The 21,411-nt window shown below is 38.5% G+C and overlaps 1 protein-coding gene across 2 annotated transcripts in view; it reads right to left on the minus strand.

Annotated features, from left to right (window-relative positions):
* LOC122073216 (CHD3-type chromatin-remodeling factor PICKLE-like) overlaps positions 1–21,411 on the minus strand; it is a 48,160-nt gene that overhangs the window by 9,557 nt on the left and 17,192 nt on the right. For both annotated transcript variants that reach the window (XM_042637754.1, XM_042637755.1), the window contains exons 11-19: positions 19,869–20,287; positions 19,415–19,539; positions 18,858–19,050; positions 12,821–12,909; positions 10,020–10,204; positions 9,780–9,934; positions 7,356–7,414; positions 6,048–6,143; positions 5,772–5,884 (exon numbers count right to left, since the gene is read on the minus strand). In XM_042637754.1, the coding sequence (XP_042493688.1) occupies positions 5,772–5,884; positions 6,048–6,143; positions 7,356–7,414; positions 9,780–9,934; positions 10,020–10,204; positions 12,821–12,909; positions 18,858–19,050; positions 19,415–19,539; positions 19,869–20,287 (1,434 nt within the window). The remainder of the gene's footprint in view (positions 1–5,771; positions 5,885–6,047; positions 6,144–7,355; positions 7,415–9,779; positions 9,935–10,019; positions 10,205–12,820; positions 12,910–18,857; positions 19,051–19,414; positions 19,540–19,868; positions 20,288–21,411) is intronic.

Consider the following 21,411-nt stretch of genomic DNA (forward strand, 5'->3'; position numbering starts at 1 on the left):
GGACCATAGACCAGATGAGACCATATCTGATGAGGACACCGAGGAGGCCGGTGACCTCAAGCTTTGCATTATGCGTTGCATGGTCTCACAACCTAGGAGTAGCGATGATTGGCGACGAACTAATATTTTCATCACTCACACATGTCATCAGGGTAAGAACTGCTGCGTCGCCATAGGCAGCGGGAGTTGCATGAATGTGGTCGCCAAGAGCACTGTTACTCGAGTGGGCCTCAAACTTAAACCCCACCCCAAGCCTTACAAGGTTGTCTGGGTTGATCAATCCACCATTTCCGTTAATCTGAGGTGTTTAGTTCCCCTACACTTTGCAGGATATGAGGATCAAGTGTGGTGTGATGTCCTAGAGATGGATGTTGCCCACATCATCCTAGGTAGACCCTGGTTATATGACCGGGATGTCACCAATTACGGGAAGTCTAACACCTATGTATTTGAGTTCAAAGGGAAGAAGATCAGACTGACCCCTAGTGCCCTTAGGGAAGTTAGGGTTCTAGAACATAAGGGAAGTACATCCAAACACACCCCCACCAAAACACTCAACATTTTAAATCAACAACAATTTAAAGGAGAGTGTCACGAGTCAAGGGTGATTTATGCTCTAGTTGGCATACAAAGTAATACCGATAGGTCACGCTTATTCACTGAGACTCCTAGAGAAGTGAGACCCTTGTTGAGGAAATTCGAGAGGTTATTCCCTGAGGAACTACCTGATGAGTTACCGTGTATGCATGACATCCAGCACACTATTGACTTAGTTTCAGGATCCTCTCCCGAACTTACCCCATTACCGAATGAATCCCAAAGAACACGCCGAACTCAAACGGCAAGTGGATGAACTGTTGTAGAAGGGAGTCATTAGGGAAAGCCTTAGCCCGTGTGCTGTACCTGCCTTGCTCACGCCAAAGAAAGATGGCACCTGGCGTATGTGTGTTAATAGTAGGGCCATCAATAAGATCACCATCAAGTATAGGTTCCCTATCCCTAGGCTTGATGACATGTTGGATATGATGGCCAACTCTTCGATCTTTTCAAAGATTGATTTCAAGAGTGGGTACCACCAGATTAGGGTTAGGCCTGGAGATGAGTGGAAGACAGCCTTCAAGACGAAGGATGGCATCTTTGAGTGGTTAGTCATGCCTTTTGGCTTGTCAAATGCACCTAGCACCTTTATGAGAATAATGAATCAAATGCTTCAACCATTCATTGGCAAGTTCCTAGTGGTTTACTTTGATGGCATCCTCATCTATAGTAAGACCTCCTCTTCCCACTTGGATCACTTACAGAAGGTTTTTCATGTGCTCTTACAAGAGAAACTCTATGTCAACCTCAAAAAGTGTACCTTCATGAGTGATCAAGTCATCTTTCTAGGATTTGTTGTGTCAACTCAGGGAGTATCTGTTGACCCTGAGAAAGTGAGAGCTTTCATGGCTTAGCCACTTTCTACAGGAGGTTCATTTACCGATTTAGTTCCATTATGTCTCCTATCACTGATTGCATGAAAAATGACTTTCAATGGACTAAGAGTGCTACGAAGGCCTTTAATGAGATTAAAAAGCTTACGACTAAAGCTCCAGTCCTGTGCCTCCCAGATTTCTCTAAGGTCTTCGAAGTGAATTGCGATGCATTTGGTATTGGGATAGGTGGTGTCCTAGGACAAGAGGACCACCCTGTTGCCTATTTTAGTGAGAAGCTTAATGAAGTTAGGCAGCGATATTCCACATACGACAAGGAATTCTATGCGGTTATCCAATCACTGCGCTATCGGCGACATTACCTTTTACCGCAAGAATTCGTGCTATTCTCTGACCACCAAGCTTTGAGATACCTAAGTGCCCAAAAGAAACTTAACCAGAGGTATGCCAAGTGGGTAGAGTTTCTCCAAAAGTACACTTTTGTACTCAAGCACATACCTAGTGTCAAGAATATTGCTGCAGATGCACTAAGCCGGGTGAATATGTTCCTCAGTCGCACCAATGCTAGGAGTCGGGCTAGTGTGCTACTCCAGGCAATGAGTGTAGAGGTTGTAGGGTTCGAGCAAGTCAAGGACCAATACCCCACCTATCCTGATTTTAGTGAGCTGTTCACTTCCTTGAGTGAAGGCAACCTAGTCAACCGCTCGGACTACCTACTTAGGGAGGGCTTCCTTTTTAAAGGAAGCAAGTTATGCATTCCTAGGACTTCACTCCGAGATTTCTTAATCTGGGAATTGCATGATGGGGAGTCGCTGGCCATTTCGGTCGAGATAAGACCATCACCCTCGTTGAAGACCGATTCTTTTGACCAGGACTGAAGAGGGATGTTGCTAGAGTTGTGAGTCAGTGTAGGACATGCCAGACCGCCGAACAACAAAAGCAAAACACGGGTTTGTACACTCCCCTACCCCTTCCCCATTCCCCTTAATAGGACCTTAGCATGAACTTTGTGCTTGGACTACCAAAAACTTTGAGAGGCCATGATTCTGTTTATGTGGTTATGGACCGCTTCTCAAAGATGGCCCATTTCATTCCATGCTCTAAGACCTCTAATTCATCCATAGTAGCCAGACTTTTCTTTAACGAGGTTGTCAAGTACCATGGGTTGCCCCTCACTATAGTGTCCGATAGGGATGTTAAGTTCACCAGTCATTTTTGAAAGACCCTATGGCTGATGATAGGCACGAAGATCCGTTTCTCCTCCGCTTTCCACCCTCAGACCGATGGCCAGACCGAGGTTGTCAATAGGAGCTTAAGGAATTTATTGCGTTGCCTCATAGGAGAACACCTTACCAGTTGGGATTGAGTCCTTAGCCAGGCTAAGTTTGCATATAATAGTTCTAAGAACCATACCACTGGTCTGTCCCCCTTTTAGATCTGTTCAGGATACCAACCTCGGGCACCCATAGACCTTATCCCAGTCATGTCTAGTTCCAGGACCTCCCAGTCAGCCAAGTCTTTTGCTCAGCATATACATGATTTGCATGCAGGTATAAAAAGACAAATAGCACTGAGCAACGAGCAATATAAGTCGAAGGTAGATGTGCATAGAAGGCTACAAGAGTTTCAAGAGGGCGATATGGTGATGGTTAGAATTAAGCTGCAATGCTTTATTAGGGGAAAAGCGAGCAAGCTGCATGCTCATAGCATAGGTCCGTTCAAAGTACTCAAGAGGATATATGCCAATGCGTATGTTCTTGATCTACCTAGTATGGAAATTAGTAATATTTTCAATGTTGAAGACCTTGTCCCATACTATGGTACCTCTACCATTATCCCTTTCTATCCTGATGAGTTTGAGGAATTTCTCTTCACCATTGATGAGACTACTGAACCAAACCCACCACTTCCCCCCACCTCATTACCACCTATGCCTATGGTTACGAGAAGGATTAAAGAAGTTGAGAAAATCCTTAATAAGAAGATTGTGTCCACATACACTGAAGGTTGTAGAGAGTTCTTGGTCAAGTGGCGTGGACGTCCGGAAATTGACAACACTTGGATCACAATGCAAGAAATCCAACAACTCAACCCAGACCTGCTTGAATAGTACATAAGCTTCAATTCACCGGAGGTGAATTCTTCCAAGCCGGGGGAGAGTTGATGGGGATATCAAGACATACAGTCGAAGGAAGAAGAAGACCCAACCTTCTTTGTGGTTTGGAGGATTAGAAGAAGGAAGAAGAAGAAAGGAAGGCTCGATCCAGCCTTTCCAGCGGTGGATCGAGTCCTCTCCTTTCAAATTTTGCCAAGATTGTGTGGCCCCCACCAAATCTGATAGTTTAGTAGTTTTATTTTCTAGGATTTTGTTTATTTGAGTCTTTAAGTTAATTAGGAACTAAGTAATTATCCTATTATTTTCTTTTAGAAAGTTTCTTTGTTTATGAAATAACATTCCTAGAATAATCTTTTCTTTTTAGTAATTAGTCATTTATGTAAGGCCATTGGCCACGGTAGAATTAATGGATGATAATTGAAAAACAGCCAAGGAGCAAACCCCCCCACCCCTCTCACGATTCTCTCTTTCAATCTCATCTTTCTCACTCTCTTTCTCGCCTTTTCTCTCTTTATTCTCTCTCGGTTCTCTCCTCTTACCTCCCTCCCTCTCTCACTTTTACATCTTTCCTCACTGAAACTATTGCTGGATTATTGACTTGAACTACTACTGTATACTGTTACTGTTGCTGCTTACTGTCTATTGCTGCCGGCCAACATCTGCTACTGCTACTACCTTTTAATGTTGAACTGTTGATGTTGCCTTTGATGTTGAACTGCTAATGATTTTCTTTTCAATACTGGGCTGCTGTTATCCTTTACGACAAGGACTGGGCAGCTGCTGATCTCTTTTCAACAATCGGACTGCTGTTGGACACCATCTTCAAATCTGGGTTCTCTTCCTTTATTCTCAGACCTGGGCAGCAGATAAGTATAAAATAAACCCTCCCATCCACTCCATTATCCCCTCATTATTTACTCTGTTACTTCCACTAAAACCCACCCCCCTTTTAGCCATTTTCTAACCTTTTATTTACCACATTGTTTACCTTAAGTATTGCTGGTCTTCTTATTACTAGTATAACTGATTTTAGAGCATAAAGCATGGGGTTTCTATCTACTTTTGATGCTTAATAAATTAGTGTTGTAACCTAATTTTGATTGCTGCCATGTTCCCTACCCCATGTTTCCCTTTGAAGTTTGAGTGAGTTTATGTGTTTTTCTTCCTAGATTATTATTGCTCTTTGCTACTTTATTTATTAGTCTCATTCTATTTTGCATGTTAAATCTTGTTTGCTGAGTTTCTTTTGTCCTGCCTACCCAAGTCCCTTGAGTTAACCCTACTTAGTTAGTTAATCTTGTAGGAAACCTAGTCACCTAGGAACCCCCTACATCACCACCTTACTATTATTATCCTCTAACTTTAAGAATCTTGCTCCATTTTGTGAAGGCGTTTAAGGTGGACAGGGATTTTGCAAGGATGTGGTTCAGTTGGTTTGAGTTTGTACTTTGTTTATTTCGCAAATGGAGCAAATTCCCTTGGACAGCTGACATAATTGCTTCTCTGGCTACTTGGGACTTGGAAGGAGAGGTACAGAAGACTGAAATTTGAAGAGTTTTCAGATATTAAAGTCGCGGAGATCCACACAAGGGTTGCCCACAAGGCTGCAGTGGAGGATATGTTCAAGCCGTCTCTGCTGAAGCGCTGCTTTCACATTTGGGCCTTGTATTTACATTTTTACACATGATGATCCAGTATTCCATGCTGGTATCCTCCTATATACTTGGTGAAACTGAATTTTGATAGGTGCTCTCTTCGCAACGCAGGTCCAGCAAGAATTGGTGGTACTTTCTGAGACAGGCAGTAAGTTGTTGGTTTTTCTTTTACCCCTTCTCAGGCCCGTTTGAAAAGTGAAACACATACGGAGCTGAGCTTTTGTATACCCCAAGTGTGGGACGGAAATGGGACTATGGAAGATACTTTATACTAATCCATATTGAGGTGAACAGTTTAGTGTAATCAGATGGATGATTATGCAGTCGTACTCGTGGTTTCTCACACATTAGATACAACTTTCTTTTTTTAATTCCTCAATTCACTAGAGGCCTAGGTCAGTAATAATAATTTTCTACGTTATGATTAGAGAGTTGATCCCCTTTTAAAGGGTAGCTTGGTCCCTGTTAATTTTCCTCCATCTGACACTTTTCAAAAAATAAACAAAAAAACAAAAGGTCATTTTATAAAGGAAATCTGAAATTCGAAGATGCCCTACGGATAGCACTTACCGGAAATATGTCAGCCCCAGGAATGCTAAGAAGTCTTCCAAAATATCAAGCATTGTAGTGAACTGAGAGAACAATAAAACTCGATTGCCTCTTTCTTTTAATTTAGGAAGTAGCTGCAAACAAGCAAACAAGCAAACAAGCAAACCTGTGATCATTAGAAAAGTCAATCTCCTAAACCTATCTACAATAAACATTAAAATGAAAAGTTGAATCCACTGTTATGAGCTTGTTTCACATGCAAGTGAAAAGCAAATTAAATGATGTCATTGAACAGACCTTCTCCAAAAGTTGAAGCTTCCCAGAAGAAGAAACTAACGTTGCAAAAGCCTCTTCCCTTGATGTGTGACAGGGTTCTTGACCTGGGATAAGAAACTACAGGTGCCACAGAAACAATTAATGAGATACACTTGAAGAGTAGTATAGGGTATCTTACTTCTGTTTGGTAACCGAAAATTACAAGTAGGAAATAACAATAATAATAATAATAGCAATAACAACAATGGCAACGCGCACACAAACTGCCAAATGACCAACAATCATCATAGGGGGATTGTCCGTGTTGTGGTATGCTTATTTCTCTTTAAGTTTCCTTGTTCCTTCGTACTTAGTCTTGTACACTCTTACTACGACTCCTACTAAGAGTCTATTGTTTTCTATTAAAAATAAATGGGATAGACTATGATAGAATTTGCTCTGAATCATCATGTTCATAGTTGCCAAGCTGTTGCCTAGGGGCATTCAGTGGCTTTGTCTGGAATGGCAACTTAATTGCTGGTGTCCCCTTAATTTTTGCCCCGCTCAACCGCCTTGGTTCCCCTAGGCGCCGTGACAACTATGATCGTGGTTCAGTTCTCTCTCTCTCTCTCTCTCTCTCTCTCTCTCACTCCTCTTCTTCAAGCATTGTGTAGATTGGTTATTTATTTCTCTTTTGCTACAAATAATAATAATGGTAATTATCCATGTAACAACGGGATGTAACATTTCCGGAAATCACAAGACAAATTTGAGCCATCCACTTTTACGGTTTTTTTATTTAAACCATCTATTCTTGCTCATAGTTTGGAGAGTGCACAACAATGGCTGGAGTGCTGATGCGCACGCAATACGATGGGGTATTTGATTGAACTAGACTCTGAAATTTGACACGTGGCGAATTTAGAGCATATTCACTCTCCAAAAGTCAAAATGGACACACCATTTGTCCACGTGGCATAATATATGCCTTTTAACATTTGGAAAAATAACAGACCATTGAGGCAACATTGTCAGTTTGGCCTGACTGGATAAATTTATCAGGTTGGTCCGTAAAGTGGCAATTTTCCCTAGCAGCAATAACCATAATATAGACATTGTACAAACAGTAGAGTCCATAGATTTTATCATACCTCTAAGATATCAATTCCAATAATTTCTAATTGAAAAGAAATTGACATTTTTAAGTCATGTCATAAACTCAATTAAACAGCTACTTTACACATGTTCACAAAAAATTTGTTTCGTTCATTAGGAACATAAATTCAAGTCAATTTAAGAAGAATCTCCAACGTAAGTAATGACCATTGTTTGCACAAGATGATAACTCACAGGATGATTGCAACATTTCCTCAATTCCATTAGAAGAAAGTTCAACTTTATCTTTCTTCCTACAAGGGAAAACAGAAAGTAGGGATGTTCGATAAGAAACAAAAAGTGAAGTACCAAAAGAGATAAACGAAACTAAAAGAACGACAAAATGAAGTGCCTATAGTTATTCAAAACTAGTCTTAAATTTGTTACAATAATGCAACGATAGCAGATCTACAAAATTGTGGAACACTACTATTCAACAGGGGATTAGGATCACCAGATGAAGAGAGGGAATTCAACATTTTCACATTTTAGCTTACATGGCATAGGATAGATGAAATTCCTATGTATATGTGGCCAGGAGGGAATGAACAGGTGTATAGGGTTAAAATTGAACTCAGGGGTGTTCTTAGGCCTTGACACAAGCTTCCATTTGAGGACAATCACCCGATGCCCCACCCCCATCCCTATAGATGCTTCTCATTTGTTCTCTACTTCTCTCCTATTACCACAACAATCACCTCTCTAGCCTCACCTTTTCCATGTCCCCATAAGAGACACTTGTGAAGGCAATGGCAAGAAAGTCAACACAAATTAGAACACAATAATTGGTTAAAACTAATTTGACAACAATTGGTTTTAGGAATAATATGTCATCATTGTAGATAAAAAGAACCATTGATGAATGGGAAAATACAAGATAGTTCACAATGACACGACCCTCATGAAGATTGTATGCTTATTGCCCAAGAAATCACTTACATAAGATGAAAGAATAGGAATAGTTTATTGACATGATTTTTAGGCATTAAGGCCGTGTTTCGTAACATTCCCGCAAAGTGTTTTTGATGTTCACTTAAAGTGAAAAGAAAAAGAGGAAAAGTGTATGGTGATGCAGATAATGAAGACTATGAGTGAAATAAGAAAGCAACTTAAGAAGGGAAGGGCAGAATTGGTATTTTGCAAATATCTCAAGAACAAGCCACCAGAAAGAGCTCATCGGATGGCTGAATTGCTTAATTCGAAAAAACGGTGACATCCAACCTTCCAGAAGACTTGAAGAACAGTACTTATTAGCATAGTTGTCACGGCGCCAAGGCGAACCAAGGTGTGGAGGGTTGTTTGAGCGCTTAGGCAAGAAGGCGCCCGTCTTAAGGCGAACAAGTGTTATTTTTTATTTTTCCTATTTTCTAACATTATTTAGTAAGTTATATATACCTTGTATCATAAAAAATCAAGATTAAGCCACATCAAATCATTAAAAATTAACATTTAGCCACATCAAGTCATAAAAAATTAATATTAAGTCATATAAAGTTATAAAAAATCAACATTTAGAGAAATGCTCTTATTCTATAATAAGTTTGACTGTCAAATGATTTTATTTTTACATGAGATTTTTTGTATTAGTTATAACATAAAACCAGCTTTCTAAAAAGTCTAAGATTACTTAAATCTGAGTTGCAATGACAAAGTTATGATTTAGTCAAACTTATTTTTAAGTGCGCGAATACTGTTAAAATCACCTGAATGAAAATAATTTTATGAATATCAAAACAAAATATTATTTTACCGGACTTTTGGTTTTTAACAATGTTTTAACATGATAGAATTATAAAATTTTCATAATTGAGAAAAACCCCAGCATTTAAAATTTGAAAATCGTCCCTATAACCAAAATCTAGTTTTTGTTCTTGGACTAGGGGATTGACTTTTTATCCTTTTGGAATTTGATTTTTAAACTATTTTTATTGGATTCAAATAGGGGGTATTTGCTTATTTATGAATAATATCTTAAGTAAATGAATATGCTAATTAGTTGTTCGACGAAAAAGATGATGAAAGAATAAAAAAGAAAAGAAGAAGGATTGAGATGGGATAGATGTGGGTGAGATGGTGGGATGGCTATCTCAGCCTAGGCCTCTCACGCACAGCTATCTCAGTTATTAAAGAATTCTTTCTCAGAATTTTGGGAGCATAAAGTTGCAATTCCATTAATAAATTCATGTTCAATGTTATAGGCCCTTACAAACTTATATAGAAGACTCAAACACTACAATGGAAAGGCCTAACCCAATCCTTAACTAAATGGGAAGCTTAAATTGACTAGAAAATTGAAATAACAAAGACAATAGACTCTAACTAAATTAATGAATTAAATCGCATTTCCTACTTTTTATACATATTTTAGGCCCATTAATGTTATCTATTACAAATAAAACCTATGGGATCAAAGGCTCAATGCATACATAACCCAACCCAAGGCTTATTTTCAATCAAATAAGCCCATCAAGTTACTTATCTGCATCAGCCATAGTTTCCTCCATCCCACATAAAGAACATATGTTTTCCAGTTGAAAATTGATCAATTTAAAGTGGTAAAAAGATACATAGTCCAAAGCTAAAACCCATGAAAGAGAAACCGATAAAAAATGGGCATACCTCCAGTGATTCCTTTATTCAATTCATGATAGTTCTTCTTCAACAGATTTATATATAATGTCCTTTGCCGGTCTGCAAGGGCACAAGGAACTTCAACCCATTTTTTAGCAGGAATCAATCCAGGCAAAACATCTGACTTCATCCTTCTCAACATCCTAGCACCAACAAACAATTCCCAGGTCATGCTCAACAAGATTTACATTTATCCAGAACCATCCACCAAATGATTGCATCATTTACCTAGGCCTCAACGTATCATGGATTTGTGAAATCATTGAATTAGTGTCTAATGATTGTGAATCCTCTATTCTCATTCCAATGTTTGAAAAGAAATCTGCTCTAGCCTTTGGATCAGCAAATTCTTTTGGATCAAGGAAATGAAGCAACGCAAACAGTTCAACCAAAGTATTCTGAAGCGGTGTGCCCTAAAGTAGTAAGCAACCAAATTAAGCAACAGGATAAAACTTCAACAGTCTGAACTTATCAAGGACAGATGAGAACAAAACAGCTATTTCATTATTAGCAACTAACTCCACATTTTACAAACTCATTCAGTTATTCTTTAATTGGCAGTTTAACATTAGAGAAGAAACTTGAAATTTTCACACAAACAGGAGGAAAAATGCTACTATATCACAACAGCAGCATTAAAATAGGTAATTAGGAGAAGAACGGAAGGATATTGGGATTAGTGATGTATCTTCACCTAAGAAGTGTTTGAGGCCCTCATTGACAAGAGATGGTGAAAAGAAAGTAGAATTCTGCAACTCAGTCGTTCAAGGTGACAATATGGATATACAATCCAGTAATTTAACAATTAAACCATAACCCCACTGATCATGCAAAATGTCTTTCTAAAATTTTCTTAAAACTTATCTCACCGCAAATAGATTCTTACGAAATGCAAAGGCACAGCATGTGACAAACAAGAAAGACCAATATATAGTTTTTGTCTGTTAACTTCTGAATGAAAATTCTTATTCCCCAACCCCAACCCCCCCCACCGAAAAAAAAAAGTCCTCAACAATATTTAGGGGATAAAACATTGCCATGTTTCAGCTTAAATGTTCAGATTTAAAAAAAAAAAAAAGTGTTGCATAGTCTATGAAACTCAGTAAAAAGCATATGCATTTAACTGTCGCCTGGAGTAGCACAAAACAACAATGCCAAATTCTTAGGCCATTCCAATTAAAATAAAAACCCAATCATTAGTACCTAGAAATATGGTTTTCATGATACAGTTCTTGAATTATGAATTCTCACCTTCAAGGCTTTAAGAAATTGAAATCATAATGTAGGAAGCAGCTGAACAACAGAGTTTCATAACTAAGAACTCAAAAAATAGTCAGAAAATAAGGGAAGAATAGATGAAATTGAAATGACTGTATTGTTGTAACATTTGTGTGCAGGCAGGAATATAATTATCAAGGCACCACCTGAGCATCACCTAGGCGGAAATCTACTCCCGGATGCTCAAGGCATCTGGTCAATTTTTGTATAGGCATGCCTTGCTTGCTGGAAATTTTTGTTCCAAGGGGAAAAAGATAAAGGAGGAAGAGGAGAGGACAAGAAGGGAAATAGAAGTAGAGGAAGAAGAAGGGAAGTCTGATGGAAAAAAGGAAGAGAAAGCACAGGTGGAGAGAAGGCGGAGGTGGTCAAAGAGGTTAGCATGTGCCTGATACACCAACTAACTACTGCAAGTCGCCACCTAAGGCTGCCACTGCAAGTTGCTCCCTCACTGACAAAATCCCTAACCTGTTCAGATGCTCCCCTGGTTTGACCAGAAAATTTGGCTTTTAACGAAAGATTTTAATTATTTTATTTACCACTCAAGCCTTTCACTCCACATGAATAAAATACCCATATAAACATATGCATATTACCTATTATATCCCTAATGAACCCCCAACAAAAAAGTAAATAATGTAAAACTAGGACTCAATTAACCTAACCCCAGATACTGAGATAGAATATTAGGATCACAGATATAACCCCAAATAGGTACAGGTTTCAGACTTGACAACAGTATATTGTTTGCTACCATTTCACCTAAAAGCTCAAACTTTTGGGAAGGATAGCATCAATGTATACATTAACACTCCCCGGCACGTGCAGGCCAAGATCCCATGGTCCTTGCACGTGGAGCTCACACGGTGTTCCCTTTGCGATGCACTGAAGGAGAAGAAATGTTGGGAAATATCAGCTTATTTTTTTCATCATGATGTAATGATTGGATTATGTCTCTCTCATCAAATTCAAATTTTTAGAATTTTTTCTTTTCTTTTCTATTCATTTCTTGACAACCAAACTAAGCCTAAAAGATAAGAGGGGGCAGCAGAAAAAAACACCCACCATCTGGAAAATATATTATCATTTTTTTATTTCATAACATTTAATATAGAGAATATAGGAGACATTGTAAACCACACCAACATGACCGAGACCTACAAGGCTACAATTGAAGACTAATCAAATGGAGCAGGCCCAAATACAACTCAGATCACTTATTAGCCAAATGGGTGAGAGGAAGACCATTTGACACAATTTATTTCCCACATTTACATTAGTTTATGCATCTACTTTTATCTCAACATACAAAGGCATATTAACAAAGAAAATAAATGCGGTAGCCAATTTTTACATGGGCAGCAAGTTCTAAAGAAATATTTTTCGCACAGGGGGAGGGGGGAATTAGAGCAGAAAGTCAGGAAATGTGAAGCCTACATACGAACTTAAACTGTCTTCTACAGTAGAAGACTGTTCTACCTTTGAAAAAAAAAAATAACAGTATCTAGAATTGATATTGTTCTCTTCACTTTTACCAAAAGCTCAAATATAACAACATTCTATGCATAACAATTAGCAACAGTAATATGGCAGAGTCACAATGTTAGGATCTTAACATCCAGGCAGGCAGCTGTTATCCATGCTAAGCAATGCCATACAAGTCACTGTCCCTAGAATGAAAATGATGAAAACAGCGAACTATTCAAGTATATGAAAACAGTAAGGATTAAAAAAAACAAAGGAAACACACTCACAGTCAGTAACAACCGAAAATCTCCTGTATATTGCTTAAGACAGGCCACAAGTTTGCAATCAAGATTTTTTATCTTGTGAGCCTCATCAACTGGAAAAAAAGAATAGGAGATTAAGAGAAAAATAAGAGGCAGTAAAATCAAAATGTTATGTGTCACTATCAATCCAAGCTGCATTTAGCAAAGCAGAATAAGCAAGATAGAGCAGAAACCAAAGGACTTCACACTTTATTCGGTGTCGAGTGGCATATAGTATTTACTATTAAACTGCATATAAGGCACCCAGACAATGCATTATTTATGGATGACAACTTATACACTGAAATAATGCACCAAAAAAAGAAAGAGACAAATATCTTGGCATGCCAAAAGAACTTCTAGAAAATGTCACTTTAAACAAAAAATCTAGGATATATGGCCATTTACCAAAACAAACATTTATTAAATGCATGATTTACTCTGAGGAAAGAGATGAACCTGATCGTGTGGTTGTGTAACTGAGAAAGGAATAAATGTTGTGGGTGGGAATTAATGCAGCCCTTGAGGGAGAAGAGAGAAGACAATGATGACTTTGATGATAGTGGAGGACTCTACCAAGTCAATGTTGTGGATCAGATTTTAGTCGCTAAAGCAAAAAGAGAAGATTGGCGATGGCATTGCATCTTCTACATCTTAATGACTAGTGGACGACTGACTTCACAGGTGATCATGGAAGTTGTGTGAACGTTGTATCACAAGCCTATGTCATCGAAGGAAAATTGAAGATACATCCACAACCTTATAAAGCTTCTCTTCTCAATGATGATACAATGGAGATCAATCAAAGATGTTCGGTACTGCTGAAATTAGGCAAGAATGAAGAAGGTGTTTAGTGTGACGATATACCATGGTGCTAGCTGATGTCCTACTTGGTCAACCATGGATGTATGTAACAAAGTGTTAGTGGGAGGTACTAAGAACCAATGTTTCTTTGATTACAAGGGAAAACCTATGGTCCTCAACCCACTTAACATTCTAGCCATGAAATCAAGATTGAGGGTTGCCAAGCTAAGCACCAACAGTTGTTACAGCCTATTATTGAGAAGCAGCGAGCCAAGGGACAACAAATACATGCAAGCTCAAGCAAAGGGAAGCATGTTGACAAGCCATTACTTGCATTACCTCACAAAGAATTTTGACAGAGTGACGTCCCTTTGCAGCAAGAGTTCGAGTCAGCTGATGAGATAGATGAAGACACAAATGTGGATGATCTCATGGACACATCCGAAGATGTTGAGACTGAACACTTGGATTCCATTAAAGTACCTCGAAGAGCATCCTCCTTGCCTATATGATTATGTCTGTATATACAAGGAGCTGCCTGAATTTTGTTATGGATTAAAGACAGACCTTCATCATCTGCAGATCAGTCCTCAACTTATGAAAAATCATGGTCAATTTTTCTTTTAAGTTGGGGGGGCGGGGGGCGGGGGGTGGGGAGTTGATGTAGATTGGACCACCACTCGAATCAGCATTGCAGCCACCCTTGGTTCCAGAAACATTCCAGTTCTGTCCATCGAGCCAGCCTAGGTCCGGTCCAGTTTGTTCTCAGTTTTGGTTCTTTTTTACTCCACTGATCCAGCAGTAGTACAGCCTCATTCCCTCATCAAGCAGCTACTTTTCTTCATCATTTTGTCTTCAAGTGAAACCTCTAGAAGGCCATCCAGTTAACAATTGATTGAAGACACCACAGCCTCCTAGAAGCCTCCAGCTTGTCCATCGATTTCTTCACACACAAGCTATCTTTTGTCTTTAGTACATACTTGGCCAGAAAGAATCACTTCAGCAAAGGAAAAGATCTTTGTTTCTATTTCATTTCTTTCTTGGGTAGCAACTAAGTCTGAAATATGAAGTATTATTAGTAGTTAGACAGTCGAAATATTTTCCTTTTAGATTAGACAGTTGAAATACTTTCCTTTTAGATCAGTTTCCTATTTCAGTTGGGAATCAAAATCAATACTTTCTATTTTTGTAACAGATTGGCCTTTAGCTATATAAAGGCCCTACATTGATTGAAGAGATAGAATATTGAATTTTTAACAAAGTTTTGCTTGCTTGCTAACTGTTTTCCTGAGAAAGGATGTTTCAACAGCTGAGATAGTTGTGGGTGAGAGGCCCAAGGCTGAGATAGCCATTCTTCCCAGTTCCCACCCACATCTATCCCTTCTATTCCTCTTCTTATTCTTCTATTATTCTTCTAGTTCATCTGCTATATATTGTGAGATTGAAGCCCTCTATCATTGCTGATCAGAAGACCAAAAACACAGCCCATCGATTTCAGTTACAGAGTTTCCTGAGAAGCAATTTTTGAAGAGCTGTAACTCCCAGGTCTGAAGTCAGTTTGTGCAGGATTTTTGGGTTTTAACAAGGATCCTAGGAGAGAGACTCGATCCAAATGGCCCTTTTTCTTGGGCTGGATTGAAAGCTACAGAAAATCATCCATTTACTCTGTTTTGACCTAACTCTGCCCTAGTTTTCCGTAGAGACTCTCCTCAACCTGCTACCAGTTGAAGCTGATTTTCTAGGGTTTTATTGGACCAACTAAGACCCCCACTCGACTCAAATCTTACGCTCCCTTGAACCTTGCTGCATAAGTCCTTGATTATCGGCAATTTGACCTAATTTCTGGGTTTGTGTTCAGATCTGTTTTTCTCTGTTGAATCTGATCTATTCTATGTACTTGTTGGAGCTTGTAATAGACTCTATTGGGACGGATTATCCCTTGGTACTTCAATCTGACATCAAGGATATTTGCACATCCCAGCTTTCTGTCCCAATGTTACCCCAGCAATTCAGCCTCCTTTCTGAAAGGATCCAAAAAGTGAGGGTAGGGAAGATTTTGAATAAAAAAAATAACTGCTAAGATGGGGAGACGAATTTACTGAATTTTTTTTTTTTTTTGATGATACAAAGGGGGATAGATGGGGGACAAAGGACATACAGTGGGGGGGGGGGCAAGGTGTGGAACAGTAGGGTCGAAACCAAGACCTGAGAGCCTGTGCTCTACCACATGAAGCTCAATCCAACTGCACTAGCAGTTGACCGCAAATTTACTGACATAATTTACCACACACAAGTTCCAACAATGTCTTTGTCATCAACAACAAAAACAGAACTTGTATTACTATGCTATATCAGCAAAACGTGTTCAAAGGGTACAGCAGCCCATAAGGGATATGATCAGCTTTCACATAGACAAACAACATTTAATTTGGCCATAGATAAGAAAGAAGTCTATGGGAACTATATATGACATAAGGTGAATAGGTTATAGTCCTAAATCCAACTTAGGGCCACCCAAACATTGTATGAAAGAAGGCAGCAATCTCTATCAACCAGCAACACTTAACAGAGGATTCAGTGTGGTAAACCTTCAACCACTACAAACATTGGCTGATGGGTACATTTATTGAAGGAATGAATTTGTGTAGATTGGGACAGATATCAGAGAGGACCAATGCCAACTCATTTTTCCTCACAAGAACAAAATCTAACACCATTATCAATCTTATAGATGGCTCTCTGCTATTGCTGGCTCCTTTGGGAGGTTGCTTGAAGCTATTGATTTTGGGTAGGTGTAGTGCTTTGGCGGTTTGGATGGGGCCCAGGGTTTGCCTCATCATTTAGTTCAAAGGGAGTGCCCTGTTCTTTTCTCCTTATGTATCCCCAATGTTTTGTTATAAATCTCCTCTATTGTGCATGACCAAATTAAAACAAAAAAAAAAAAAAAAGGATTGCTCTCATGTGAAATTGGCATAGCATGCATAGGTATGTTGGTTTCAACATTTTAGCATCCCACCCAGTTGTCAGAAAATTTCTTTGAGGAGTGCTCTATAGTTCGGTTGCAAACGTAATAAAACTCATTCTCAGTCCAAAAACAAGGATGTATTGCAATAGAAAGTAACATTGTTCAGGTAGATGAAGAAACCAAATAAACTCATTAACAGAGAAAATCTGAAGTAGTACAACAGATTGTTTGGATATTGCCATACTGAAGTTCAAACAGTAGGATTGAACACCTGATTTAAAAATCAATTATTGAAGAAAATATCTGTTTCAGTGTTTTGTGGTTCTTCTAATCCCAACCCCAACACTAAAGGATTAACCTCACTTCAAATCTTGAAGAAGTGCAAGAATAACCACTTAATGTACTGAATTACTAGAGGAAATCATAAAATCAAAATAAGTTTCAATAACAGGGCTCCAAATAGAGCCAGCCGAATCAGAAGCTTTCTAGGGAAACCAAAATCACTAGATTTCTTGGAAGCTTACTGTTCACATAATTTGTTTATCTTTGTCTCAAATGAATTGTCTACCTATAACTTGTACACTTCAAACTGTTAATACAATTCTTTCAATTATCCGAACTGGGAAAAGAAAGGGGCTAAAAAGAAAAGGGTCAAAATAAATTAATGATTTATAATAGCATATAGCTATAAAGAAGGGAAACTACTACCTCGGAGAACCAATTTGGTTTTATGCAAGGAAGATCCATGACAAAAGCTATCTACCTACTCAGAAGGCTTATGGAAACATTTAAAGCTCACAAGAGGGACCTCCTTATGGTCTTTATTGACCTAGAAAAATCCTATGACAGAGTCCCTAGAGAATTAATCTAGCATGTACTAGCGAAGAGAAGGGTCACAAGAAAATGTGGATAAAACTACAAACATGTACGTGAGCATGGTGACTAGTGTCAGAACTATGGAAAGTCAAAGTAGTGAATTCCCAACAACAATTGGGTTACATCAAGTATCAGCTTTAAGCCCTTATCCATTTGCACTTATCATGGAAGATTTAACCAAGCACATCTAGATAAGGTCCTGTGGTGTTTGCTATTTGCTGATGATATTGTTTTAGTGGATGAGACCGTAGCAAGGATTAACAATAAGTTGGAGTTACAGATCAACCTTGGAATTAAGAGGTTGTAAGACAAGTAGAACGAAGACGGAGTATATAGTTTGTAACTTTAGTCAAAATACGCCAAATAACGAAATGTTGAAATTGAAAAGCGAGAGATACCGCAAAGCGATTGTTTTAGATATCTAGGGTAAACTATAAACATTTAGGATGATATAGAAGATGATGTTTCCCAGAATTTTAGATATCTAGGGTAAACCATAAACATTTAGGATGATATAGAAGATGATGTTTCCCAGAATATTAAAGTAGGATGGACGAAGTGGAGAGGTGCCTCTGAAGTGGTGTGACTGACACATTCCTGTAAATCTTAAAGGAAATTTTATAAGACAGTCGTAAGACCGGCTATAATATATTGGGCGGTATGTTGGGCAGTCAAGAAGAGTAATATAAATAAACTACATGTAGCAGAGATGAGGATGTTATGACTGGTGTGCAGCAAAACAAGGAGAGATAGAGTAAAGAATGATTGATAACACAGTTGATCTGGGAGTTGCCCCAATCTCGGACAAGCCCCGTGAAAGACATATAAGGTGGTTTGTCCATGTTCAACGGAGACCCGTAGATACACTAATAAGGAAGAGTGATTAGATTCAGATGGAATGAGCTAAAAGAAATAGGGGCAAGCCTAAAATGATTATAGGAGAGGTAGCAAGGAAAGATATACATAGTCTAGGTCTTGACCCTAGTATAACCTCAAATAGATCTATTTGGAGGACAAAGATTCGTGTTGTTGAACCCTTTTAAGTAGGATGTTTATGTGGTGGAGCTATGTCTTATTCTTTTTACCTCTTTTGCTTCTTTACAACCTTGCAGATCCACATAGCTGACCCCATTTAATTGGGATTAGGCTGAGGTTTTCTGTAGTAGTATATGGCTATAAGAAGAAAGAAGCCAGAAGGATTTATCACAAGCAGATTTCCATGTTACAAATCTTTCAGAAGAAGGAAAAAAAAAAACTAAATGAATTGACATAGCATTTTAAGACATAAGACACTAACATATGTTCCTGCCCCACCCATCCCTCAACACCCCCCCCTCCAAAAAAAAAAAAAATAAATAAATAAGAGAAGACACTTACTAACAATTGCAGACCACTCAAACTTCCTGAGAGCAGTGTTATCTGAAAGAACCAGCTCATAATTTGTAACCAAAACATCAAACAAGACATTCTTCTCAGTAGAATAAAATTCGTGTGCACGGATACACTTGCGTGACTCCCTCTCCCCTTGGTAAATAACCACATTAAGTTCTTCGGCCCAATGATGAAATTCCTATATTAAGAGCAAACAAGATAAATGCCATCCCTATACACTATAAGGAAAAACACTACATGACAAAAAACCTTTTTGATATCAAGTATAATATCCATTAAGTAGCAACAGTGACCACAAGAGCAAACAGTGTCAAAAGGATGCGTTCACCTTGGATCACTAAAGGCCAGAGGATAAAACACTTCATATCAGAAAATTTTGTGAGAAGGAATAAACAACAAATTCTGCCTTGATTGTGAGATTGCAATTGTTATTTGTCGTTATTTCATTTGGGCTGTTGGGTGTTAATTGGACTGCTCTAAGGGACATGAAAATTTCGTCGACACAATTTTGTGTTCAGATTAGAGATGGAGGTATTACTAACCTTCTCCCATTGGAAAAGCGTACTTTTGGGGGCAATGACAAGCACTGGATGAGCACTCAATGCCTCTTGTTTCATACAATACACGAAGGAAACCACTTGCACAGTCTTCCCCAATCCCATTTCATCTGGAAAATACAGTGAAGATTAACAAAACTCTGAGCAACTTATGACAACTAAAAACCAGGAATTTCCTCACTTCAGATAGCGGTTGCAATCTACAGTTGCAATCTATCTCATACTTTCTTTCCCCCAACAATCATCAGAACATGCTCTTAGAAAATAAGATACAGCCACAACTAAAACACGATCCTATATATAAAAACAAAGAAAAAACAAGATACAACCAAAACTGGAACAGTCTTCGTACAAAAACAAGGGCATTTACTTATAGAGAATACAATAAATAAGCAAAATTAACTAAGCCACTCTTTTTAGATAAAAATGATCCAACAACCTGCAAGAATAACATTATTCCGGGACATAAAGTTCTGTAGTAACCAGTTGAGTCCCCTCAATTGATAGTCATAAAGGAAGCCACCTGTCAAGTAACTTGGTTGCAAGTCTAGCCTGGAGAAATTAGACTTTTCACAAAGACTATGACTTCTTAGAACAGCTTTCTGGTGCCTCTGTACAAGCTTATCCAGTTCATCCAACAATTCCTGCGTGCAAGATGATTCCCATGTTGCATCACTGTAATCAAGTCCCTTCCATTTCACCAGAAATTCAAGTTGTGTGCACCCTTCCCTTGTTTCAGGTAAGTTGGGCGCTTTACACAAGTTATTCACAGTATGCCTCTTCCTACATGCTATGACACGGTCTATCATTAACCACTCTGGCTTTCTCTGATCAATTATAGTGACACCATCCAACAGTCTGCAATGAAACCGAAATGTAAAATTTAATGTCATGATTCCATATATATATATATATATATATATAGCCAGAAACTGCGTAACTCTTCATTGAAGAAAGGAGAAAAACAAATAGCTAAAAGCCAAACTTTGAGGAAACAAATTAACATAGAAAATGAATGACAGGACCTAAGAGCAGTTTGAAGGCCCCGAAATAAAAAAACAAAGAGGTAAAGTCGTGCAGATCAATTCCAGGTTTAGGCCTCCAGCTAACTCAAAAAGATTACAAAAGAAAAGCTATCATAATGAAGAAAAGCAATTAAATGACCCTGGAAAAACATGAGTCCTACTAACCAAAAAAACTTCCATATACAAGTCTGACTAGGTCAAAATTGTTTTATCTACACCCATCCTGCTGACATCAGCTTAAACAATTCATTTATTAACCGTAAGACTTGACAACCTGATGAATTTTACGAAACACATCATATCAAAAGACCATGTCAAAAGTAAAAAAGAACCAAACACATTTTTCCAGAAAGCTGATTGACATGATTAACGAAGGATTTATGCTGTGAAAAATTACACAAGGTGAAAAGCAAGGAACAAATACTTTTTTTTCTTCAAATTAACAGTGGGACACCAGTTATAGCCAGTTAGTACTAGTTGGTGAACATGGGCTTCAAACCCAGGTCAAGGGTATGACCCCTCAAGACTTGACCAGTACCAGCCGGGCAAGCTGTTATCTTCAGCGAAGAAAGAATTCAGTGATGATCACAAACCTATGAGGTCCCCTAAACCCTCAACGAAACCAGCCTAATGTATTTTCACATGCATCACTGTGTTGTCCAAATTAAGTGTGACTATTTGCATGAAGTGTGATTGCCACACTAAAAAGGTCACCATCCCAAAAATCCTTACCCCAACTATGTGGGATGGCAAGAGTGTACCCTATTACCCTATCAAAGCAAGGTTATCAAGGCGTAAGGCGGCCCAAGGTGATGGAGGATGGGCAGGAGGGAATACTTTGGATCATTTAATGGTCATCATCCTGATGATTATCTTAAGAAGTTCAACGATCTCTTATTTCTTCTTTTCGAATAAATAGATGATTTTTCATCCAAGGAATCAGAAAAAAAAAAAGAA

The sequence above is a fragment of the Macadamia integrifolia genome, chromosome 3 (assembly GCF_013358625.1).
Source record: "Macadamia integrifolia cultivar HAES 741 chromosome 3, SCU_Mint_v3, whole genome shotgun sequence".
Lineage (NCBI taxonomy): Eukaryota > Viridiplantae > Streptophyta > Magnoliopsida > Proteales > Proteaceae > Macadamia > Macadamia integrifolia.